At 37.2% G+C, this 26,708-nt stretch overlaps 1 protein-coding gene across 1 annotated transcript in view; it reads left to right on the top strand.

Annotated features, from left to right (window-relative positions):
- The window catches only part of CSMD1 (CUB and Sushi multiple domains 1), a gene marked incomplete at its 5' end in the record, with an annotated part of 1,146,395 nt that extends 1,121,889 nt beyond the window's left edge, over window positions 1-24,506 (top strand). Inside the window, 7 exons of the mRNA XM_083350006.1 lie at window positions 2,174-2,353; window positions 10,036-10,080; window positions 14,454-14,615; window positions 16,214-16,326; window positions 19,274-19,361; window positions 20,122-20,254; window positions 23,810-24,506. Of these exons, the coding sequence (XP_083206132.1) occupies window positions 2,174-2,353; window positions 10,036-10,080; window positions 14,454-14,615; window positions 16,214-16,326; window positions 19,274-19,361; window positions 20,122-20,254; window positions 23,810-23,969 (881 nt within the window). The 3' untranslated portion in view covers window positions 23,970-24,506. The remainder of the gene's footprint in view (window positions 1-2,173; window positions 2,354-10,035; window positions 10,081-14,453; window positions 14,616-16,213; window positions 16,327-19,273; window positions 19,362-20,121; window positions 20,255-23,809) is intronic.
- Between the last annotated feature and the right edge of the window lie 2,202 nt (window positions 24,507-26,708).

Genomic DNA, 26,708 nt, shown 5'->3' with positions numbered 1-26,708 from the left:
ATAATCATCGAAGCCAGTTGCTGCCTGACTTAGATTTCACCCCAGTGGCTAGCCATATAATTGAGGACATGGCTTTCACTAAAGACTGACTTTTCCACATCAAAGCCAATGAGCTTGTAAGTTAGGAAACCTGGCCCATCTTATGGGACTTTGATTGATTGAATCTGATAGGTACAAACTGCCAACCTTGAAGAGACACAACAGCTTCTAGATGCAACGTCCATCAGCTGACCAGTTCCTAAATAGCAACAGCATTACAGGCATTAGAAGCATTTTTTTCTCTGGATTCTTTGGCTCAGGTTTTGGACATCCAAAATCTTCTCAGGAAGATATATAGCAACAGGAATCATAAAGCACCTTGTTCCAGGGCTTGTTGAAACAGCAAAGTATTAATAGCTTTCCTGAAGGGCTAGGACTGAATAAAATCCAGGGACAATGCTATTCCAAAGAGTAGGGGTGGCTACAGGTAATGCACCTCTTCCAGAAAATGTCATTGCCTTATTGATGGGAACAGAAATATATCTGCCCTTCCAGATCTTACTGGATGGGCAGAAAAATCAAATAAGAAGGTACCATATATATTCAGGCTTTAAGCCATGTAGGGCTTTAGGGTGACAACCAGCACTCTGAATTGCTCACAGAAGTCAAGGGGTAACCTCTGCAAAGTAGAATTGTCATATGAGTGAAATGAGAGACAGTCGTAACTAGTCATGTTGCACACAATGCACCAAGGAGTTCTATGTGATGCTGAGATTTGGACTCAGTGGCTCATAGTATGGCAGATCTAGTGGGCTGAACAACACAAGAGGTAAAGCCTATTTTTAGAGATGTAGGGAAAACATCAACATGGAAGTCCTTTGAGGCTAGTGAAAGCTTTTGCTTTTTTCCTATTTTATTGGTTTCGTTTCTATCATTAATGATTGATTTGAGATGTTATCAGCTCTTTAAATTCAGCTTCTGAAATGTTCCATCTCTTAAAAAATTTACTTAGCATGTTTTATATTTTATATATATTTTATATTTTATATTTCAGCTGAACTTGAAACTATTTTATAATTTTTAGAAAGCTTCCATAAATCCAGTACACTTTTCTTTGAATATTTCTATTATCTCATCTTATGCCTGTTGTTCAGGAAGCTGGCTTCTCTTTAAGAAAATCCTATACACATTGAGCAAGTGATCAGAGAGCTTTCAGAATTGATCCATTACGTATACTATTCCATAAGGACAAGGAAATATTGTACCCCCATATTAGCTTCCTATTCATGTTTCCACTTTGCACTCTACTGTGGTACCATTTTGCTGATATACTTTCTTCCCCAAGCACTTCATGAAAGTCTACTCCAATTCTTGGCTATTTGGTGAACTTTACACAAATGCTGCCACTTCTACTTTATAGTTTTTCATAGCAAGTATTGTCAGTTTCTTCTAAGAGAATGATCTGTTTAAGAAAGATGAATATATTTCATCCCATGTGGGGCCTTTCTGATTGGACAATAGCTGGTCCCAGCCATCAATCTTTGTTCACCCTTCCTGCCTCACTATCCAGGTTGATTTGATGCTTGCTTCATTAATTGCCTCATCATACTTTGCTAGTGTTCCTTGTATGTGATACAAGAGACCACAATAAAGGAAAGCAGGTTGCTTACCTGTAAGTATATTTTTTTTAAATAGCCTTTTCATTCACACGATTCTCTTCTTGACTGGGACTGGGTGGGGAGCTGTTTGCTCACGGAATTCAGGTAGCTTCTTCAGGCATGTACAGTAGGATGGAGCAGTCAAAGACCACTAAAACAATTTTGGTTCAGAATGTTTTCAAAAGCATAATAAGCCTGTTTGTGGAAGCACAGATGGTCACTCCAAGAGCTATAACTGCAGGTAAGCAGCCTGTTTTTTTCTTCTCTTTTTCCTTGTTACCTCCTAATGATTGTCGATGCATCATGTGCAGGACAATGTGGTGTATTGCAGTATGTTCAGATTAGGCTTTTTCACATTTCTTTCTTACATTGTTTCTTTATTAACAACACAGAGAAACACTGAACAACAGTATGCTAATAATATGTTTTTCCAAACAAAAGTGTAAACTAATTAAATGTTTGTCACTTATCCTACAAATGGCCTAATTTGTGCTGTTTTTTAGAATATTTTCAATAGCTTTTTAAATCTTTTTCAGCTCATGGTTGTAGACAGCCAGAGACGCCAGCGAATGTAGATGTAAAAGCAATAGATCTACCTACTCTAGGCTACACTCTGGTGTATACGTGTCAGCCGGGATTTTTTCTTGCTGGTGGATCAGAACACCGGACATGTAAACCAGACATGAAATGGACAGGAAAGTCACCTGTTTGTAAAAGTAAGTCACTGATAAACTAATGGTAAAGTTTAATAGTTTATAAAATCCACTTCTAATTTATTTAAAATGTATCTATCTGTCATCTATCTATCATCTATCATCATATTATAATCATGATATTATATATTATCTTCCTGAAGTATAGAGACATAAAATAATGAGAACAAATCATGTATACTATATTCAAGATAGAAGTTAATATCTAAATATTAACTTAATATCTATAATATTAACTTATTAATATTATTTAAATATTCCACGATACTATCATATAAGAAGTATTCATCTGTTGGACTGGCCACCTCATGGGAAACTTTGGCAAAGAGTGTCATGAGCTGTTGAGACATCTTGGAGTTGCTTAGATTCCAAGGGCAGCACTCCCTCTTCTTTTCCATTCCTACCTCCAGAAACATCACTAGTGAAATGTTGACTTATCAATATCTCTGCTCAGTAAGGACAAACAAGGGGGAAAGGGGGAATCTTATTGGCTGATATTTTACAAAAGGAAGTACTACACCGATGGAGAGGTGATCAAAGTGTACAAGTATTTTTAGAAATAAGGCAAGTTCCAAGGAGTTATTATGCCTTTCACTTCACTTTAGTTATTGAAAGTTTCTCCATGTTGAGAAAGTAGCAAATTAGAGCCACTACATTTTTAAATACGGTAATACTTTCCACCAACTATCCGGTATTTGTAACTATGGATCTTAAATTGTCAAACGGGAAAGAAGGAAGTTGATGCCTAACTAAGGTCTATGACAATTCACCACGGTGAAGTCTCCATAGCCAACTCACCACAGATAACTTGCCATGGCTAACTCTCCATGGGACAACTCATCATGGCCAACTTACTGCAAGACAACTCACTGTGGGACAAGAGTTACACTAATATCAAAGAAATGGTGGAATAGAATCATTAAAAAAGGATGCAAAAGGAGGGATAAAATGAAATGTGAATGACAAAAAATATTTTTTATTTACTTGAAATAAATAAAGTTGTTAAATTGTTCCATGATAAGTTGTTCTGTAGTGAGTAGTCTATGGCAAGTTCTCCCATTCTGACTAAAACTATGTATTATACTATTGCTCCATCAAGTTCCTGAAAGCAGAGTTGGAATGGGTAGGAAACAACTGAACAAAATTGGATAAGTAACAGGAACTAGGATTTATGTAAGATGGAGGAAGCAAAATACACATTTAACTGAATAAAGAATTTAATATATCCTTGCTAAAAAAAGTACTGATAATTATGTTCAATAAATTGCAATTAAGGGATGAGTTTAATAACTTATTGTAGGCTACGTATCTTAGATATGGTGATAGCTGTAGGCCTCACCTTTTTGCTCCTAAGTTGGTTGGGGAACGGTTTGTGGATGATAGCTGAGGGAAGTAGAAAAATGCCTTCACTGTCTTTTTTATTACGGTCTTCTTCAAACAATTTATCTCCTAACTTTTCCTTGCCTTTTCAGAATCTGTTTTCTGGATTTCCCCCCCCCTTTTTTTTTGGTCAATTTGTCTTGTTTAACAGTCTCCTCAAAATTATTCAAGATCTTGAGGTGGTTTCTTAGGGTCAAATGGCATTATTTCATATTTATACCAATAAAGACACATACATCATGCATAATTAACACTATTAAGGTTAAGAGGTTTGTTTGTTTATTTATTTATTTATTTATTTATTTATTTATTTATTTATTTATTTATTTATTTATTTTATTTATTAAATTTATATACCGCCCTTCTCCCAGAGGACTCAGGGCGGCCGACCTCTGCCCTCCTGCCAACACCGACTGCGAACGACCCAGGAGGTAGGAGGAGAACCACTGTAAAACAGTGCCACCCACTCCCAACCCCCTGGGGCGCCGCATTAAGATACCATGATCGATGGTATCAAAAGCCGCTGAGAGGTCTAATAGGATTAGGACAGAGGAACAACCCCTGTGTCGAGCCCGCCAGAGATCATTCACCAGCGCGACCAATGCCATCTCCGTGCTGTACCCGGGCCTAAAACCCGATTGGTATGGGTCCAGATAGTCAGTTTCCTCCAGGAACAGAGGAAGCTGATGTGCCACCACAACCTCAACAACTTTCACAAGAAAGCGAAGATTGGAGACCAGACGATAGTTGTTCAAAATAGCCGGATCCAGGGCAGGCTTCTTTTTTTTTTTTTTTTATTGAAAAGTTTTATAAAATACAATTTTCCTTTTAAAAAAAAAAAAAAAAAACCCTTCCCCCTCCCTCCTCCCCTCCCTACCTCCCCCCTATCTCCCCCCCTCCCCCTCTCCCTCCTCCCTCCCTTACCTCCCCCCCTCTACTTCCCCTCCTCCCCCCCTCCCCCCCCGACTTCCCAGAGCAAAATACAAGGTATATATCTGAAAGGCAATCATAAACAATCATATACTAACAATTATAAACTCTAAAATCCATCACTCTCTAGCTTATATAAAGTAAACCAATCCTTAGTAATACTAAATATATATAAAAAACTAAAATAAAAGAAAACTAGCATCATTCCCATCTATGTTCTTCCACAATTCACTATTACCTAGACATACTCTCATTTACACATCACAAACACCTATCCCTGTTAACCTCTCTAGCCAAAATAGGCTATAATAGATAACTCTTACACAAATTAACCCGCATTAACCCACAAAACTTTCTTCCTCTTCCTCTGTAGTAAGTTATCCATTAATTCCAAATTAAAAAAAAAATCTGTTACCATACATAGCATCCCAAAACTTTTAAAAACACAACTACCACTTAACTATAAATATATTGTGGAAGTTCCATAGATTTCTACTAATCTTATTTTTTAGTCTTTTTTGAGCGTTTTAAGGCAGCACGCGTCACCCTCTGTTCTCTAAGATCATCCAAAAGAGTTGCAGCTTGAACTCCTCCTATACCCTTCTCGTCTATCTGTCCATCTTCATCCTCTTGATGCTCTCCTTCTCCAGATCCCTCTGCAGCTTCCAGAAGTGTTGATGGGGTTACTTTCAAAACATTGTTGTAGAAATCATGCGCTTGCTTCACATTACTCAAACAGTACCTTTTGCCATCATACATGAAGCTCAGCCCAGCTGGGATCTCCCATCTGAACCTTATATCTCTTTGCTTAAGCTCTTGCACCAGAAATATAAAATCCTTCCTTCTCTTTAAAATCTTTGGAGGAATTTCTTTTAGAACCAAAACTTGTTGACCAGCAATCATAACTTTGGTATCATAGGCAGCTTGTATAACTTCATCTCTAATTTCCCTTTTTACAAAATAAACCACCACATCTCTAGGCAACTTTCTCTGTTTAGCAATCCACGAATTCACACGAAACACTTTGTCCATACCTTGTTTTAATTCAGATGCTGGATGGTTCAATACCCCCTCAAAAGCCTCAGAAACCAGCTGCTTTAAATCTTCCTTAATATTCTCTTTTAGGCCTCTAATTCTCACAGCAAACTGCATCTGGTAAAATTGGGCCAAACTCTGTTCACTGTCCATTTTGTCTCTTAAATCTTCAAATTCCAATACTTTTGCTTCTAATAAAGCATTCTTTTGAGTTAAATCTTGCACTTGATCATCCAGCATCTCCACACATTTAGCAACTTTTTGCACTGAGGACAAAATGTCTACCTTCATCTCTCTAAGTTTCTGTTCCATCCTTTCTTCCATTCTCTGCTCCAATTTCTCCAATTTCTCCTCCATCTCTAGAAATTTAACACCCATTGACTCCAAAATTAACTGGGTATGTTTTTCCAGATCCTTCGATGTCAATACATCAGGAGAATGCAACGCCTGCAGTAATGATTGTTGTTGCACCGGAGAATTTCCAGCACTCCGAAAAGCTCTAGGGGGAGGTTTAGCCGCCATCTTTTACTTACAATTGTGACGCACTTTCACTTTAAGTTTTAAGCAAAGTCCATCAAGCTTGAGAGTAAAACAAAATAATCCTCTTCATCTCTTTATCATTCCTTCTTGCACTGCTCTGCCTGCTCTTCTCCTTTCATAGTCTCTCCTTCAAGCAGGGATGGTCGCAGACGCCTGGCTCTGCTCCATGAAATCCGGAGCAGAGACGCTGGCCAGCTGGGAGCAGCCCAGGCTACGGGGGAGTTCAATCCTTCAGCCGCCCAAGCTCAAAGCTCAGGCGGCCCTGGAGAACTCTACCCCTACCTGGGGGCTCACCCCCTCCTCTTCTCCCGAGGAGGGGGCTTCAAATTCGCCCAAACAGCTGATCGGCGCTGTTTCGGGCGAAAATCACTCAGCTGAGCCGCGGGCAGCCCGGGAAGGCTGTCTCCGGCGCCGGCGGAGCCACCGGAAGTCCCCCCCAGGGCAGGCTTCTTGAGGAGGAGCCTCACCACCGCCTCCTTCAAGGCGGCAGGGAAGCTACCCTCCCTCAAAGAAGCAGTTATTACTGCTGGATCCAGCCTCATGTCCCCTCCTGAGCTGCATACACCAGCCTGGAGGTGCACGGGTCCAGTAAACATGTGGTGGAACTCAGCCTCCCCATGATCCTGTCCACCTCTTCCAGAGTCACAGGGTCGAATTCTTCACAGATAACATTCCTAAGACTGCTCGGGCTGCTAGGGCTGCTGCCTGGAGCTGCTCAGAGGAGAAGTAAAGCAGAAAGTGCAAGCTAAGGAAATTTGGCTAGAAAATGGCCTTTAAAAAGATAGGTGAAGAGAAGGAGTAAATGTGAAATTTTGGAGATTTATCCATATGCTTGGTGAAGTTTCTAAGGGGTTTTCTAGCTTGGGCTAGCTACCTGACTTCATATTCTAGCCCTTGAGAGAGAGGAGGGGCTAAAATTCAGACTTAAAACAGTTTCCCCCCCCCTGCAAAAAAAAAGAACTATTGAAATAAGAAGATTAATTCTTTTTCGTTACTTATTGTCCTGGGATAAATACTTTGTAAAAGTATTTTTAAAATTCTGGAATTGGGCATGCCCAGTAGTCTAGCCAAGTTTGCCAATGACACAGAACCATTCAGAGTGGCAAAAGCCATAAACATCTCTGCAATATAGGGAAATGGGCATCAAAATGTCAAATGCCATTCAGTATTAACAAGGATAAAATAATGCATGTTGCCGCCAAAATATTAACTAGTCATACAAACTAATTACATCTGAAATAACAGTGATTGATGAGGGAAGAGCTCTTGAAGTAACAGTAAACATTTCAACGGTTGTTTCAACACAGTGTGCATCTGCTATAAGAAGGCCAAAAGCTTGTTAGGGATAATTAGAAATGATATTGAAAATAGAGATGCCAACATTATAATGCCCTTGTATAAATCAACAGTGTGATCAACTCTGGAATATTGGAATATATGATATAGTTCAGAAAAGGGCAACTGAGATGATCAAAGTGCTGTGTCAGCTTCTGCATGAGGAGAGGCTGGAACATTTGGGACTTTTTAGTCTAGAAAGAAGGTGAATAAGGGGACATGACTGAGATGTGTAGAATTGTGCACGATGTGGATAAAGCAGACAAGCTTAAGCTGTTTTCACCTTCCAAAAGTACTAGAACCAGAGATTACCCTATGAAGTTGAATCCTGACCTTTTAATTAAGCTTTAGAATTTGCTAACAGAAGATAAATGTCAGCTAATAGTTTGGCTGGCTTCAAAAATGTTGAATTTATCCAACATTTTTGAAGGCAACCAAACTATTAGCTGACACTTACATTGGAAAAATTCATGAAATTCATGAGAATCAGTGACTATTGGCCTTAATGGCCTTAATGGTAGTGTGGCTGCCTCTGAAGGCATCTTCTGGAAAACTAGGGACTTCCTTGTGTAGTTTGTTGGCTAATATGAGAAGAGGCTGGTGGACTACAGGGCACTGCTTATGTTCTTATTTTGAATTCTACTTCCCTGAATAGTCAATTTTCCAAAAAAAAAGGTTTTATTCATTTGCATATCTAATTAATAAACATGCCATTTTATGTATGTTTTAAGCATGTGCATTCTTCCTCTAAGATGGTAAGCAGGAGATTTTATTGTCAAGCAACATCCTAAAGTCTCCTAAGTTGGTTTGCGTTCACTCATACTTCCTTCCTAATGTCTTTTAGCACTACAGGCCTAATGATGGAAATGTTCTTTGAAGAAAAGGGGATCTGATTCTGCTGCCTTGACTGTAGCTTAGACCACTTTTAGAATGTATCTCTCTCAAAACTGATTGTATGACTCCATTTATGGAGGAAAACAGCTTTTTTTTACTTGTAACTGTTGGCTTGTTGAGCATCATATATCATATTCCAATCCACTACTCTTAAAGCCTAGCTTGCTTCAAAAGGATATCACCACAGCTCTTGATGTTGCTTGCTATAGGTTCCTATAGGTGAGCAAGATAATCTGAAAGTCTTCATGTGGTCTCCAGCTGGTAGAAGGATGAGAAATAAGTAGCCATCGTGTACTATAACATGAAAACATTGTTTGGTGTGAGCTAGGAGTGAGCAACCTATGGCTTTCTAGGCATTGCTGAAGTAACATTGGTCATGCTGCATCTGGTGAGAGTTAAGGACTCAGGACTATCTGCAGAGTTATCAGTTGCCGAGTCTTAGTCCAAGTGGAAGATCTCTTTGTACACGTACATTACTAATCTCTATTTATGTCGCTGTCTTAGTTTTTCATGTGTGTCTTTTAGTCTTTGATGTGCATATAGTATAATATAAATTCAGTATGTAAATAAACTTCCTCTGAAGATCTGCAAGAAACCCATTTACATGTTTTTCACCTGATGAGAAACGAACAAGCTTTCCTATAAATCTATACAGTGGTGGGATTCAAATATGTGAACAACTGGTTCTCTCTGTGGATGCCACTTCCAGAAGTCCATTCTGGAAATTAGCTACCAGTTCTGCCGAAGTGGTGCAAACTGGCTGAATTGCTCTTTACAGCTTTATGCTTTCTGAATTCAACACGTTAAAGATAGCTGTTGTTTCTTTTTGTTTATTACTGTGCTAGCCCTTTCCAAACAGGAACAAGATTAGGCAGGACTATTTCCTTAAAGCCTGCCTATTTTTCCTTCAGTAAGTCCTCTTTCCCATGTAGTCATAGTTTGCATTCCTAAGCACATGTCATTGGCCATTGTGAGTTAAGATGCATCAAATTATGCTGCTACTAAAATAGCAGGAGAGGCACTCCAAGATAAAAGATTTGTATATGTAGTGCAGCAAACTTGAATTGTTATATGGTAATATTATTTGTTATATAGTACTATTACCAAGAGGTTTTCCAACCACTGGTGCATAGTAGGAAATAGGATCATAGTCCTGGCTGTTTCTGGCTTATAATTATGTCATTAGTTTAGTAGAATTTAATTATAGATTTTAAATGTGTATAAAGACATACATGTACACCTTCATCATTACTAGTATAAGGCTCTCTGTTACAGCACTGTGGTTGATATAAATATATATATATATATATATTTAGAAATGAGAGCAGCAATTATCCCCACCATTAGCAAACTTGCCATGATGTAAACTTTGGACTCCTGAATTTTTTATTTTTATTTTTTTCTCATAAGTATACAGAACTATATCTGGTTGAATATGTAATACAGATTTTAGCTATGTCTACCATAAATAATAGGCATATCAGAAAACACACAATTGCCTCAATCAAGCATTATGTATCAACAAATAAAAACATGTTTATAAAAATGATAATTTGTCTTTTTACTTGTAGGTAAAGGAGTGAGAGAAGTTAATGAGACAGTAACTAAAACACCAGGTTTGTATACGAGAACAGTTTTAGAACTAAATACCTTAAATTCTTCTGCAGTTTCTCATACAATAAAAATACTTCTAGCCCTTATCAGAACCACTTCATCACTGATATAAATATTTACCTAAATACTGGAATGTAAGCTCAATTGTCTGAAACTGCACTTTTTTTTTAAAAAAAAGGCATCCATTATTTTGGTATTATTTAGGGGTATGTTCATTACCCTGCCACACACAGAACTTGTGAATGGGATCTGGAGGCCAACTCTGCCACTTTATGCAACTTTTCTGCTTGGAAGGAATATGAAAAGGGTCTAGGAGTCCTAGCAGAAAACCACTTAAGTATGAGTAAGCAGTTGCTGCAGCTGCCAAACAAGCCAATGCAGTCCTAGGCTGCATCAACTGAGTGTCAAGATAATGTGTTATGTCAGTATACCTTTATATTGCTTTAGTAAAAGCACATTTGGAACACGCTGGATCCAATTTTGGTTACTGTGAAATAAACAAGATATTGAGACACTAGAAAGAGTCCAGAGAAGAGCAACAAAGACAATTAGAGTGTTAAAGGCTAAAATATAGAATGAAGAGTTGCAAGAATTAAATATGTCTAGTCTAACAAAGAGAAGAACCAGAGGTAGCATGATAGCAGTCTGCCAATATTTGAATGTCATAAAGAAGAGGGGGACAACCTATTCTCCAAAGCACCTGAGTGCAAGTAAGAAGTAATGGATGGAAAGAGAGATGCAACCAGGATAAATTTTTTGACAGTAACAGCAATTAATCAGTGGAACGGGCTGCATTCAGTGCACCAACAAGGAGTTTTAAAGAAAAGTTTGGACAACCATTTGTCCAGAATGATATTTATTTATTTATTTATTTATTTTAATTCCATTTATATCCCGCCCTTCTCCGAAGACTCAGGGCGGCTTACAAGCTTAGCAGTAGCCTTCATTCTGTGTATATGCCTGCTTATTAGGGCTTTCATACACCCCCACAAGCGGCATTATTACAAAGTCAGCTTAACTGCCCCCAACAATCTGGGTCCTCATTTTACCTACCTCGGAAGGATGGAAGGCTGAGTCAACCTTGAGCCTGGTGGGATGCGAACCTGCACTAATTGCAGGCAGCTGGTGTTACTTAAGGAGGCATTAGCCCACTGCTCCACCAAGGCTCTAAATATGGGGTTGAGCAGGGATTGGACTAGAAGACACGTAAAATCCCTTCTAACTCTGTTACTCTGTTATGATATATAGGGCTGTAGGTGATCAAAAAGTGATTCAAAAAAATATTCTGAACCTCATACAAGCACATTGTGCACCTCTTCACTACTTATTAATACAACCACATCTTTTCCCCACCCTTTTGCAAGCTTGAAAAAAAGATAATGCCATGTTAAAGGAAAACAAAACCAATTTAATGTTAATACAACTCTTAAAACCTTTTTGTGGCTTGTTCAGAAGCCTGTAATAAATTAGCCCATTCTAATCCATAACAAAAAGATGTGCTGTGTTTGAATGTACAGCACGGGTAGGTAGACAGACAGAATATCTTCACCTATATGGTTCCTCATACATTCACTAGTTGCACAGCCAATATATAATTTTATCATAATAAAACTAGATGGCATTAGTTCTAGAACTAGAAACTAATTTCTAAAAACTAAAATTTAGAACTAGATTTCAAAAGACCTGTATATTATATATTAGAATCTAGAGAGACTATTGCTTTATATCAGACGATGTACTCTAATGGAGAGCCTTATCATAAATGTAGGAGTTAAACACACCACAGTTGTTGTATGTAAAAATCATTTTGTTTCCATCTTATAAATAGAGAGCTAGAGAAAAGCAAATATATTTAAATAATCAAATTCATTTCATAATGCATATTTTAATTTGTTCAATTTTAAATTTCAGTTTCTCCTGGATTTGCTTAACTTTCAAATTCATAACCATATGGCCTCAGAAGAGGATTTACAGGATTCACAGAGAAAAATGCCATGTGACAGTAACATGCAAATCAGCCAGGACATGATTTGAAAATGGAAAGTTTCTACTGAAATTTGGGATTTGAAATTGAAATATAATAAAATTACATTCTAAATTTGACCATTGATTGTATAAATAGGACTTCCTCTTGAATCACAGTAGTCTTTGGGATTCTCTTCTTCCTAACTTTTCTTAAACAAAAACAACTTTTCAGAAGTTCTTTAATTCTGGTTCAACCTGTCATAGATTAAAAGCTGTCACATGAGAAAACAAAACACTAAATTTAAATTTAAATTTCTTATCCCAAAGGATGTCTAACAAAACCAACTTCCTTTCTTCTTCCTTGACACATGGTCCTTGTAAGTGTAGTGGTATATGTACATATGGCATCCACACAAAATTGCACAAAATTAAATAGAAATTAAATAATTTTCTAAACATTATGCCTAAGAGCCTGCAATTTGAAGATCGTACTACTTCCACCTAAAACTTAAGATTTTATATGAAAATGCTAACATTTTGAGAGATTTCAGAGGTTTTATCTATTATTGCTTATTTATTATACAGTTTGTGTGTGGAGTAAGCTTTGGAGTCTCTGTGCACCCTCACAAAACAAAATAACAACACTAGCAGCATTTAACTTTCATTGCCCAATGAAGGTTTCTCTGTACTGTATTCCTACTCCCATAGCTTACCCAGGTACCAGTGAAACATATATCAATGCCAAGAGAGAGTAAGAATTTAACTTGCTCAAGTATGTTTATATAATTCTCACCTAGATGTTTCAGCCTGAGGGCTAATTAGCCCATAATGCTACAAAATGAAAAATTCACGTCACAAGACTAGTGTTCATAATTATCCAGCTACCTGTGCATTCTTTTTGATGGTGTTATATAACCTTAGTGCTTTCAGTGTGTCTTCAGTGTTGAATGTGCAATATGTCTCTTTATTCTTTAAAAAAAATGTGCTTCCTATGTCTCTCACCTACCAGCAAAACTGAAATCTGAGATTAAGTATTAATTAATTTGCACAATATAATTGTACTGCATGTTACATTACAATCCACCTATTTCCTTGCTGACTGAGAGGTTTTGCTTTTGCTTGTGTAGTGTATACTGTTAAGCACACACGGAAATGTCAGCACAGCAGGGGGCTGGACAGGTCCAGGCTATAACCGCTTCGGCGGGAAAGCCTGAATAGAGCGAGTCGTTGACAGCCCCAGGCATGGTCAGCTCTTGCGGGAAGCCAGGGTTTAAATCCATTGGCCACCTGCACTGTCGGGAAGCCCAGGTTCAAATCTATTGGTCACCATTCACCTGGGCAGGTATAAGAGACGCCAGGTAAACCCCTTTGCCCCATTCATTCTCAATCCAAATAAAGAACTACTACCCAGCTCAAGTGTCCGTCTCTCTGTGCGACCAGGCGACATTGCAGCTTGTCTCCCAAATAATGAAAGAAAATCAAGAATCCATGGCCACCTTACCAGCATGAGGAAAAAAGTCTGACAAATAAGCTTCCCTATATTTTAAACATAGTTACCATGAGAGTAAACCAGAACGGAGAACACTGTCTTATTATAGGCATGAGCATCGGACATCACATTAATTTTTCATGAAAATTTTAAACTATGCACCAACATCCAATTTTTTGTGTATGATTCTCAGTGAAATAAATGGGATTGAACCATGTCTACCATTTGTTAAGAATGCATCCAAACTGCCTTGAGTTATTTTTTTTCTCTAATGGATGAATGCTTTTCTTAACTAAACATTATTTCAAAAAACATTTCATTACAATGACCAATGTGTTCACTTTTTTTTAAAGCTATTTCCTCATATCTTTTTGGAGACCTGGAAAAGAGATTGAAATAGGGAGAAAGAATAGTTTCTTGAGATTTATTTTAAAACAAATTTAATTAATTTGGCATTTTCCTACCTATTTATTATGGAGACATATTTTTTTGGAAAAAAATATGTATATTGGACAAAATTATGTATCCAAAGGAATACAGGGGAAGAAATGTATACGAAAATGTGTGTGTGCGTGTATGTGTGTCTGTAAAAATCATGCACATTTGGGGGGGGGATATTATGAAAAAGAGAAAAGCAGAGTTTTGAATTAAGAAACTAAAGGGACTTGGAATCTAGGCATGAAATTAGTTTACTTCAATTTGAAATTATTCATGGTATAACATAAAAATCCCAAACTTCTATATATCAAGGTTTACCAGAAGTGTTATCATTAATATATTGATATTTCAGATTGACAAATATTGCCTATTATGGAACCATCTGTGTACCAGCTATAATAATGTACTGGATAACTTTGTTGAATTAAAAAAAAGACATCTGTTTGTAAATCAAGGTGATTTCCTTTTGTCTTTCTTCTTCAGTTCCCTCAGATGTATTTTTTATAAGTTCATTGTGGAAGGGGTTTTATGAGCATCTAGGGAAAAGACAAGTTGCAACTCTTACAGTTGACTGGTTCAATGCTACAAGCAGTAAGGTGAATGCTACTTTCATTGATACATCCAGCATGAAACTTAAATTATCAGGTGAGATTTAAAAATGGACATCTGTTATTGAAGTTTAAATGGTATGCTAAGTAAATGGTCATGGACATTCATGGATATACAGGTAGTCCTTGTTTAACAACCCTTATTGAGACTGGAAACTTCATTGCTAAGCAAAACAGTTTTTAAGCAAAACATCATGTGACCACCCTACTTAGTGATGCCAGTTCTAGCAACCCTTCATGGTTCATTAATCGAAACACACGTGATGGTTGAAACTTCACATGACCTGACTTGCAATCTTCTAGTATATTCCCCACTGAATTTTCTGCAACAGTTGTAAGTGTGAGGATGGGTGATAAGTCATTTTTTTCAGAGTTGTAACTTCAAAAAGTTACTAAACAAATGGTTAAGTGAGGACTACCTATATATACTATTTCAAATCCTAGCCATATGTATATTATTTCAGAACCCTGTGAAATAAAGTTAATCTTTATAGTTAAGTTTGATAAATATATTTCATATGAAATTGGTATTTTTTGCTCTGACAATTGTCATATTTTCTTTTTTATAAAAAGTTTCTTTAACATAAAGCATACAAACTAACAATCTGGAAAACATATGTTGAAAAAGATGTCTATTAAATGGGCAAAATCACAGATGCTTGGTGAAAAAAAATAGAAACTAAATTTTAACAATTGTATTGCTATAGTTTGGACTCTATGATTTCCTAACACACTAAGTTAGTTTTTTTCAGATAGAACTAAAGTCTATACTCTCAGTATCTGCAATTTCCATTTGAATTTTATACATAGTCATAATTTTCTTTTTGTACTTGGCACCCCATTATACTCTGGAATCATTCTTTTTAATAATGGTAAAACATGGATTTTTTTTACTAATAATGTAATATTTCTGTGAAATATGTCATATTTAAAATTTCAGCATCAGGGCCATCAATAATTTTAGATTAATATGCAACTACTTTTATTATTATTTTTTAAAAATGGCTTGTCTTTTCAATGGCATAAATTTAAAATGACAGCTAGCTTTCTAAATATATATTTAAACTTAAACATTCTGTGTACTTTTTGTAAATCAGTGTTCAGCTTGAAAGTACCACATTTACCTCCTTAGAAGGAATAAGTATTTTACTGAAGTGCTAGAAATAAAAGAAAAAAAATACCGTATTCTATGGAGGATGGTTAACACAGTGCTGAAATACAGATTTACAAGTTCAGTTCATACTTAATTTGGGCTAATTAGGACTTAAATTTGGACTTTGTAATATTTGAAAGCCAGAAATATATGTGATAGGTTAATCATATAAGTAAGTAAAATAGTGTCAGCAGATTACTAGACAATTGATAAGTTCTGCTGATTTCATCATTGCCACAACTTTACTAGGATATGTTAAAAATATTGGCATAACATTCAGGTAATATATGGTCAAGTTTAGAAGCTTTACTCTAACAAAGTGAGGGTTTTCTTTGCCTTTTTAATCATGTTTGCATAGCAACCGCTAATTAGTCCTCATTTTATGTAAATGAAGTTTAAAGGGTAATTAAATTTATTCCACGTACAGATTTCCTGAACACATATGCCTGTACAAAAACTTGCTTTAAAATAATTCTTTATAGGCACTTACAAGAAAGAAGAAGCTCATTTGCTTTTGAAAGTCTATCATGTTAAAAATCCTAAAGAAGGTTTTGTAAACAAGCTTGAAAACGACAAGTGGGCATTGGATGGCTATGTAAGTACACATCTCTGAAAAAAATATGACTGTATTCAACAGTTTGAATATGTAACCAACTATGAAACATATAATTATATGTTATATAATATTGTATACCATATTTATTTATTTATTTATTTATTTATTTATTTATTTATTTATTTATTTATTTATTTATTTATTTATTTATTTATTTATTTTATATACCGCCCTTCTCCCGGAGGACTCAGGGCGGTGTACAGAGCAATAAAGTAAGAATACATTAGATAAATAATTTTAAAACCCAAATCCATCAGGCCAGGCCGGCTTGTTGGAATAGATACGTTTTTAATCACGCCGGAAGGAGCGAAGGTCGGGGGCCATCCGGATTTCAGCTGGTAAGCGGTTCCAAAGGATTGGCACACCCACCGAGAATGCTCTCCCCCTGGGGGTCACCAACCGACATTCTCTGACCGGTGGTACCCTGAGGAGGCCTTCTCTGTGGGAGCGCACAGGACGGAGGGATGTTGACGCTGGCAGTAGGTGCTCCCGTAGGTAATCCGGACCCACGCCATGTAGGGCTTTGTATGTCATCACTAGCACCTTGAATTTCACCCGGAAGGCAACTGGAAGCCAGTGCAGCTCACGGAGCACAGGCGTAATATGGGAGTATCAGGAGACCCCCAAAAGAACTCGTGCAGCTGCACTCTGCACCAGCTGAAGCTTCCGAGTGGTTCTCAAGGGCAGCCCCATGTAATTTTCTTCTTTCAGTGGGATCTTACATGTATGTATATATATTTTACAGGTAGTTGACTTACCACCACAATTGAGCCCAAAATTTCTATTGCCAAGCAGGACAGTTGTTAAGTGAATTTTGCTCCATTTCCTGACTTTTCTTGCCACAGTTGATAAGTGAATCACTGCAAGTGTTAAGTTAATAGCAAGTGAATCCGGCTTCCCCATTGACTTTGCTTAACAGAAAATCATAAAAGGTGATCACATGACTCTGAGACACTGCAACTACCATAAATACATGCCAGTTGCAAAGTGTTCACATTTTGAACACGTGACCATGGTGATGCAGCAAAGATTGTAAGTGTAAAAAAAGGTCACAAGTCACTTTTTTCAAATAAATGGTTGTAAGTAAGGACTACCTGTAGGTGATATTCGACACACACACACACACCCCGCAAAGAAAGAATATATATGGGTAAATCATTTAAAGGCAGAAAATGCATTGTTGCAATTGAAGCATCCTTTCTCAATGCGTGAAAGCAGCTAAGTCCTCTGAAAGGCTTGCCGCACCTGCTTCAAAGTTTTTCTTTAATGATCTGCATGTTTGTGTCAGTGGTGGGATTCACATACCTGAACAACTGGTTCTCTGTGTGGATGCAGGCCTGGGCCTCCGAGGCCTAGAATGGACTTCCGGAAGTGGCATCCACATACTTCTGGTGGGCCAATCTAGGCCTGAGAGACCTCCTCCAGGCCTCCGAAGCCTAGAGCAGACTTCCGGAAGCAGTGTGCATTCATCCAGTTCTCCAAACTCAACAAAATTTAGCTACCGGTTCTGTTGAACTGGTGTGAACCGGCTGAATCCCACCACTGGTTTGTGTGCATGCACTGGCAAAGTCTTCTGCTGGAAGAAACAATCAGAGAAGAAAGCTTGCTTTTGAAGCATCCTTATGGTGTCTACCAGAGGATGTAGCTGTTCTAATGTTTCCAATAGAGATAGTTGTAGATATCTCTATTTGTTAATTATATTACATGCTTAACTGAAAGTTGTTATCAATAAATTATGAAATTGCCATGTTGTATTTGAAAGAGATTAGCAGTTATGTATCAACTGGTCCTCCTTACTGAAAAATGGCAGTTCCCCAGAAAGGGACTTATACTCACTTACCGGCTGCCTTGTTTAGCAACCATTCAAAGCTACAGTGGGTTGAAAAAAGCCCAGTTTTGCAACTGATCCTCGCCACAATCACATGATCACCATTTGCAAGCTTCATAAATAGTTTTCAACAAGCAGAATGAATGGAGAACATAGAAATAAACATTGTTGTCCTGTGATGTCTCATTTAACAACAAAAGCAGAAGTGACATCACTAGTCCGGCATAGTTACAGGATTTTTCACTTAACAAACATGGCCCCAATCGTGGTCATTTGACAAGGACTACCTGTATAGGTTTCAAATGTTCAAGTATTTCTTCCATGGATGCATATAAGAGTAGGAAAAGCAGAAGGAAGAGACTTTCACACAAGATGCACCTGTTTGTGAAAGAATAACAGAAAAATAGAACTGGGAGGGACCTTGGGGGTCTTCTAATCCAACCCCTGCTCAAGCAGGAGACCCTATACCATTTCAGACAAATGGCTGTCCAGTCTCTTCTTAAACGCTTCCAGTGTTGGAGCACCCACAGCTTCTGGAGGCAAGCGATTCCACTGATTAATTGTTCTCACTGTCAGGAAAAGAGAGATCAAAATAAAGAAAAGTCTATTTCACTGTGCCTACCTGCCTTCCTCTCTTCCTCTGTATCTCTCTTGCTTCACCCAAAAGGGCTAGAGGAAGATATTAAATATATCCATCAACTATTACTGAATAATATATGTAATATAAGCATATGCAAGCTTAGTAAATTTCTAGTGTCTGCTTCAGAAGAAGTACTTTACCCTCTGTCTCATACCTGCTTTTCAAAGTCTGTGTGTGTGTGTGTGTAGGTATCTCATCTGCCAGCAGAGTTAATACACTTATAAAGGTATAGGGCTTCAACAATGCTTTTATTTCAATTATTCATAAAGTCTGATTGTTTAAAATATTTAAAATATGTTTTATCCTGAGCCGCTTGGTTGAGTAGGGCAGCTACAGAAATTGAATGAATAGATAAGTAAATATGTAATATGAAAGATGGATAAATTAATAACATTGGGAATTGTGGGTTAGTTTATTAAGTCAACAAATTGGTTTGAGACAGATTCTTTCTGTTTCAGGTGTCATCTGGGCTTGAAAGAGGTGTCTTTACATATCAAGGTGATATACATGGAAAAGATTTTGGAAAATTTATGTTCCAAAGAGAAAGTAAGAATACCTTTAGAGCACTCCATAGTATATTGTATGTCACTCCCATTAAATATATCACTTCATTCACTAAGCGAGCAATTAGAACAAATAATTATATTTGTTTTGCTGAATTCTTATCACATTTATAATTCACCTATGCTAGATAAAATGTAACGTTATATATCTATTTCAACTTTTTGATGCAGCTATTTCATTTTTGATGCCACTGCAACCTAACTGCAGATTGCTTATATAAAATCTCTCAACATAAATATTTATGAGGCATAGATAATGTATGATGATGATTTTATCCTAGTGCTTCAGCAATGCAATCCTATGCATGTTTATTGAAAAGTAAGCCCCAATTATGTTCACTGGGACTTACTCACATTGATTGCAGCCTAAAATACTTTTACAAATCATTAAAGTTTCCTTTGATGATTGAGAGCATTCTGTGCCATTTAAATCACTTAGGTTCTTTTGAATTTTGCATGTCTTTGAAATGAAAAGAAAATAAGTTTCAATTTCAAATCTACCAAGGATTTGATATATCTCTTACATTTCTAATAGACCATACCAGATTGTCTTACTCTTTGATCCTAGGATAATGAAAATAGAATTCTTGGAAGGGACAGATTTCAAAAGATGTCCCCCTCTTGCATTGATACCCAGGCAAAGAATCTCTTTGGTCTCAGATTTCCCTCTATCAATTTTATGCACAAACGCACACACTTTCCTGAAAATACCGTGTTGACATGATCCTTTATTTAATTTTCAGGTCCTTTAAGTGTGGATGCCGATCACTCCAATCACAGCTATGGTACAAATAGCAGTTCTGTGGCAGCTGCCATCCTAGTACCCTTCTTTGCTCTAATATTATCAGGGTTTGCATTTTACCTCTACAAACACAGGTATAGTAAACACCTTAAGATCCATTTAATGTTAAATGTGAAAATTATTAACTAGTATGGTTCTTTCAACATGGTTTGTTTGTTTGTTTGTTTGTTGTTTATTTATTTATTTATTTATTTATTTATTTATTTATTTATTTATTTATTTATTTATTTATTTATTTTGTAGCGTATGGCATACAATGTCAGGGAAATCTACATGCTAGACACAACAATGCAGTCCTGACATCCTAAATTGCTAGTTCATTCTGTTCAGCACTTGCATGCTATCTGCGGTGCACAGCAGGGGATGAACAAGCTTACAACAGCTGACTAGCCCTGCTCGGGTTTGCTGGCTCTTCCGAGCTCCTCTGCCGGTCTCACCTTGCCTTGCCTCATGTTGCGTTGCCTCTCATCCAGCCAGGTCCAATGCCGGCTTCTGCTCTTTTCACTTAGACAAATGCAGCTTGATTTTTCCCACCAAAGTGTATCTACTCACAATATTGCATGCTTTCCAACTGCTGGATGGGCAGGAGCTAGGGATCGAGCTATGGGAGCTCACTCTATCTCATAGAGCTGGACTCGAACCTCCAGAGTGCAGACCATTTCTGGCCAGCAGTTCCAGCATCATTAAGCAAGTGTGCCACTGCATCCTCTTTCAACATGGGTGACATGACCTCTTAGTACCAAGGATTAGTTAGTAGATTGTTTAAACCAATTAAGGTTTTCAGATATTCTTGTAGGATAATCCAAAGGCGGAAAATAATATTTCAGAAATAACTAAGATTGCGTAGATCTGTGCATCCTTACCACTTCAGAGATAACTTGAGGGTCAGGGAGTATTTCTAGTTTAGAGAATGGGTCTTTCACAGACAATGTCACTCCATTCAAAAAAGGCTTAACTGTAATAGTACAGGCCAATTTTCTACTCATCAAGAGTATGCTCCTGGGTCTGGTTTTAATTGCAGGTTGTTCATCTTTGTTATTGAACTTGGGAATTGACCAAGACAAAAAATTGCTTCATTATAGTTGTTAGCAAAAGGAATTGATCAGGGTGTTATCTGCATACTGATGGAAATTCACTCCAATATTCCAAATTTTTTCTCATAAGATTAATGCTATGAATGGATTACTGAACAAAATGGAGCTTGAAGTCTCTGAGAATCCCATTTTGGATACACTGGGAAACACAATAGAATTCATTGTAAAATGGTGTCAACTATTTATCTCACTAAGGGAGATTTCTGCCATTCAATTCCTTGAAGATGTCATCCACCAGCAATCTGAGTGCCATATCCTGTCTGAATCTCTGTTGAGTTGGTCCAATCAATGTGTATCTGGAGTGTTGAGAAATTAATGAATGGTGACTCACTTTCCCCAGCAGTTTTCAATCAAGAGAAAGATTCTTTAATAATGTTTTTAATCATTGCCTTCGTTAGGCAATGCAAAGTAGCTCAAATTACTTCTCTGAAATTGCTGGGTAGTTGTCACTCCAATAGTTGAATTGATGAATTAGTGGAATGGCTTTACCCTCAGAAGCTGCAGGTATTCCATCACGGGAGGTTTTTAAGAGAAGAATAGACAGCCACCTGTCTGAAATGCTATAGGACAAACTCGCCACGTCATGTGACGTGCTGTGACGTATCGCGATTTGTTTTGCGTTGCTGAAGCTGGGGTGGGCGTGGCCTCCTTATGATGCAACCAGCCCACGGGCTGGCAGTTTGACACCCCCACTATAGGGTCTCCTGCTTGAGCAGGGGATTGGACTAGAAGACCTCCAAGGTCCCTTCCTGCTCCGTTCTGATTGATTGAAATTGTACTGCCTGCAATTGAGTGCTTTGTTTATAAGTATTCACACATACAAACACACATAGAAGTAAACACACTAGGACAAAGGAATGCTAACTCTATCAGAAGTTGAAGACAGTGGTTCAGCCCACAGTGTATGATCCAAACTGTAAATATAAACTTCAAAACGGATGTGTACCCTTGCTTGCTAATCATGCTGAACAATTCTTTTTTTGCATTATTTAAAAGCACACCGCAACCAGATAAATTGTTGCTATATGTAACTTTCATTAATATGTGCCTCTGTACAACTCTATAGCTATATAGATTTCTGCAATAAGTCTTCATATAGCTCCTTTCAAGTATTTCCCAGGTGGTCTAGCGTGGGTTGATAATACATTTGCTTTGCAGGGGAACAAAGCTGGTCTGCAGAAATGACCTGGAAAAACCTTTAAAGAAGCTGGGTGCTCACCGTTATGAAGGCTGCAGTTGCTTCTAGTCTTGGAGTAGAAGCATTTGGTTCATGCCAGCATACTTGCAGAAGTGCTCCTTCAAGTGATTTGCACTGCTGTAATATTTGTGCAGCTTTTCCAAACATATGCTTATGTGTACATTATTTCTCCAAATATATGGGTTTTTATATGCAGTGCTCAGCCCAAGACAAATGCTAATTTACATATACTGCATTATCATTGGTGTCTTCTGATTGAAGCCTATTTGCCCAAATCTGTTGCTAGCAGTACAAGTGAAAAACTATTACAAGTGGCAAACCATTATGTACATCGCTAGCATTAGCTTATGAAAAGAAGTACTGTAAATCCCCCTGATATATTTCAAAAACTTTTTACCTGCTGAAATCTATTTTCACAATTACAAAAATGGGGAATAGCCTTGAGGATATTTCTTGTGATTTAGTAGGCTTTTAGACTTAAGAACTGGAATGAAAACATTTAAAACCTACCAGAAAGCAATTCCCATCTGTTAAACTCTATTTTAGGCAGCATCTATGAGTACATCTCTGAAATTAGTCTAAATAATTAATCTAGTAGAGAAATGAGAATATTTTCATCCTACAGTTTAGTATGGAAAATAGCTTGCTGTATTAAGATGAAAGGTTTTTATCCTTAACATAGTAATTGAGAATGTTATGAATGGCAATTATATTGTGTTTTGTCTAGCAGTCTTTGTGGCTCTTCTTTCCTTTTCTATCTGGAAGAAGCATGTTTCCAAATTTGTCACGTTGATCACCATATTTTCAAGATATATGCCCTGGTTTAATTCTTTTTCACATGGGAAATGCTGAAGAATTTGGCATTTATTCTTATTTTTATTTAGCACTCTCACCAACCCATATCAAGTATAGGGAAATCCATTCAGTTTAGTGATGTTAAAACAAACAAAAATTTCCTTAGAATATTTTTTTATTCTATCCTCCAGAAACTGAAACTAGAATAGGATGAGAAAAGAGAAACAAAAGCACCCAATGTATTCTTTTACTTCTCAGAAAAGATGTTGCTAGTCAGATAAAAAAATTGGATTAATTTCTTGAATCCCACAATAATGGGGAAAGCCATGTTAGTACTTGTTTGGATATATGAGAAATGCTGGGTTAGGGTTCGGGTTTATTTTATCATTCCGCTCCATGCTTACTTAGCCAATTCCAGTTCAGCTCTCTGAATACCATGCCTTGAAATAGCAAAGAGTAATAGGACTGCACAAATTATCTTATTTCTGTCACATTTCCAGCAGTTGAATCTCAGATTTTTCTTCTTTTTTTTACACTTGCAGAACAAGACCAAAAGTACAGTACAATGGTTATGCTGGACACGAAAACAGCAATGGACAGGCGTCCTTTGAAAATCCTATGTATGATACAAACTTAAAGCCCACAGAGGCAAAAGCTGTGAGGTTTGACACAACTCTGAACACAGTTTGTACAGTGGTATAGCCTTCAGTGCCCAATTTGACTGATTCATAGCCATACCTCTGATGGACAAGCAGTAATTCCTTTGGTGCCATATATCAGTTCCCCTTCTCCACTTGACTTCACTGCTGTAATCTTTAACATCTCCTGGCACAGATGCAGCAAGGCTTTTTTTTGCTGGAACCTCGGTCTTTTGGGGAATCAAGACTAAGATGATGTCTTTGTCTCAAAGGTGGATTTGAAATATCTGGCTATATTTACTCCATATCAAGGCACACTTTCAAGGAAGACTGCCAAGTCATATCCATCTGTCATATTTAAATGCCTCAGACTTTCACATTTGTATGTGGCTGGATGCCTTTCAATGCAATCTTCTGGGCACTCGGATCACTCCCTTGGGACCTATAACAAACAATAGCACCATAAATTATCCCCAGGAATAAGAACACTCTGAAGGAGATTTAAACAAAACCAATCAACGGAGATGACAAAGGAGAAGATGACAAACTTCCTTCGGGGCCTGCACACATCTACGAAATGCTTTACCATTGAAACCTTGTTCACAATACAGGCGTACAGTATATCTCAGATGTTCATGTAGAAGGCAATCTACAAACTTCCCCGTCAGCTGTTGTATTGCAAAATGTTAATGCACAATTTTTTGCACTAGTGTGGTATGAATGAATAAGATACTGGTTAAAAAAAGACAACAAAATATACAGGGTTTATACACACATTGTATATAAGCATTTGGCCTTTTTTTAAATCCAGTAAATCATTCCATGACACTTTTCCCCCTAATATATATGTTGTACAACAATCCATTTATTTAATCCTGCCAGGATAATTCATGAACAGAAGGAGACTATATTCTGATTGGGGTTTTTTTTCCCTATAAACACCAGAGCTAGGAATAAGAATAATTAAATGGATTATGAAGAGAAGGGTCCCATATCTACTAAACATTAATCCCAGTATTGTTTCTTCTCTGATGTGATTCATTACTGTCAGTGTCATACTGTTTAACAGCAGGGGGGTCAGGCAGCTACTGCTGCTTGCCATGTACAAAATGTGAATAGTAATTTATTTTAAATAGTTCATAAAGCCTGTGAGCCTTGTGCTCATAAAACAGTCTTCCTTTTTGCATTCTTTTCCATCTTCTTCCCCTCCACTGACATGAATTTCTGCTGTACCATGATGCTTTCAGAGGCATAGAACTTGGAGCTCAGTTATAGTCAACACAGTAACTTCCCACAGCAATCGGGACCCTTTTCCATGGGTTGTATGGGTATGCGTGCACATGTCTCTCTGTGTGTATCTCTGCATGTGATTGTTTTGTTTGCTACATTTTTAACCAATACTGCTTAATGCTTTTGTAATCCTACAGCTTGACAGAGCAAGTTTAAGATTTAGAGGTATTCCTCAGTATAATAACATGAGCATAGCCTTCCCCCCCCAAAAAAAATGGGGATGGGCTACAACAAAAATAATTGACAGATTCATTAATCATGAAATTCTTTTACAAATATCATTGATTCAATGTGGCACACCTATAGCATGGATCCACAAATGGCATTGGCATAAAGAATCTATAGCACTGTTGACAGGATTAAGGATACCTATACAAATAGGTATGATGGAATCAGACTTTGCTACTCTCTACTTCTTTGCTTAGTAGATTAGTGTGAGAACAAGGCATAACAGTCTCGTTGTATTGTACTGGGCAATAGAGTGTCACCATCACATAATTCAAAGTCCAATTCATTCAGTTTGCACAAAATGTTGACTGCAACTCTTATCAATTAAGTCAACCTTATTGGTTACATTCAATTTTAGCTTGCATGCTATTCTCTGGACAGTTATGCAATGATGTGCAAATACCTAATTCATCCTGATGGACTTAACGACACGTGCTTATGCACTGTTATTTATATCATTACAGGATAAGTCATTGCTATTATTTCTCCTAGCTTCAGTGGGACAATAATGAGATATGTTACCACTGATTTAGAAAGGAAAGGAAGAAAGAAAGGAAAAAAAGAATGAAAGAAAAAAGAAAGAATGAATTACTTTTAGGATTGTTCTTCCCCAAAGTTTCTTTAAGTTAGTACACAAGACAGGTTCTAAACAGCTGCACAATTAGCTCCTCACATTCTCAGGAACACGGCGCTTATTTAAAATAACAGCCCTAAGCAACATTAAATTATTTTTGAAATGGAAAAAATAGAACAGGATTTCAAACTAAATTAGTATATCACAAGGACCTCTTTTTGTGTTGGTAAGTGGAAGAAAACCCTTGGCAATCCAAATCCCTGGGTGCCTAAAGTAGCTGTTTGGACCTTGGCCGTGATTTTGTCCACCCTCCCACTGAAAGTTTGTTTCTTTGCTTTTAATTCTTGTTGAACACTTTAATGGCTAAATATGTTACCAAAAATTCAGTGTTAACAGGAAAGATGATAACTTTATGTTATATGGCAAGAAAAGTTTGCAAGGCAATCTGATCAAAATAGAAAATGTTATATAGTTTTGATGGAAGATACCAGCAATATCAATATATTTTGCTGTCCACTTGATTTTTTTTTTAAAGTTTATTCTTATAAACCTAGGAGATGTCTAGACGCCTTGCTTTGCTTCAAATGCTGATAATCTGTGAATATGCCATGTGCAGTTACAATTTTATATGATCTTCAACAAATGTTTGCATTCTCTGGAAGGGCAGCAGTGTCAAGCTACGTTTCTTGAAGTGTAGCTTCCTTGCTGTCT

The sequence above is a fragment of the Vipera ursinii genome (genome assembly GCF_947247035.1).
Source record: "Vipera ursinii genome assembly, chromosome: 1".
In the NCBI taxonomy this organism is placed as follows: Eukaryota; Metazoa; Chordata; class Lepidosauria; order Squamata; family Viperidae; genus Vipera; species Vipera ursinii.
The sequence above is the reverse complement of the archived record's forward strand: the minus strand, read 5'-3'. Positions and strand labels throughout refer to the sequence as shown.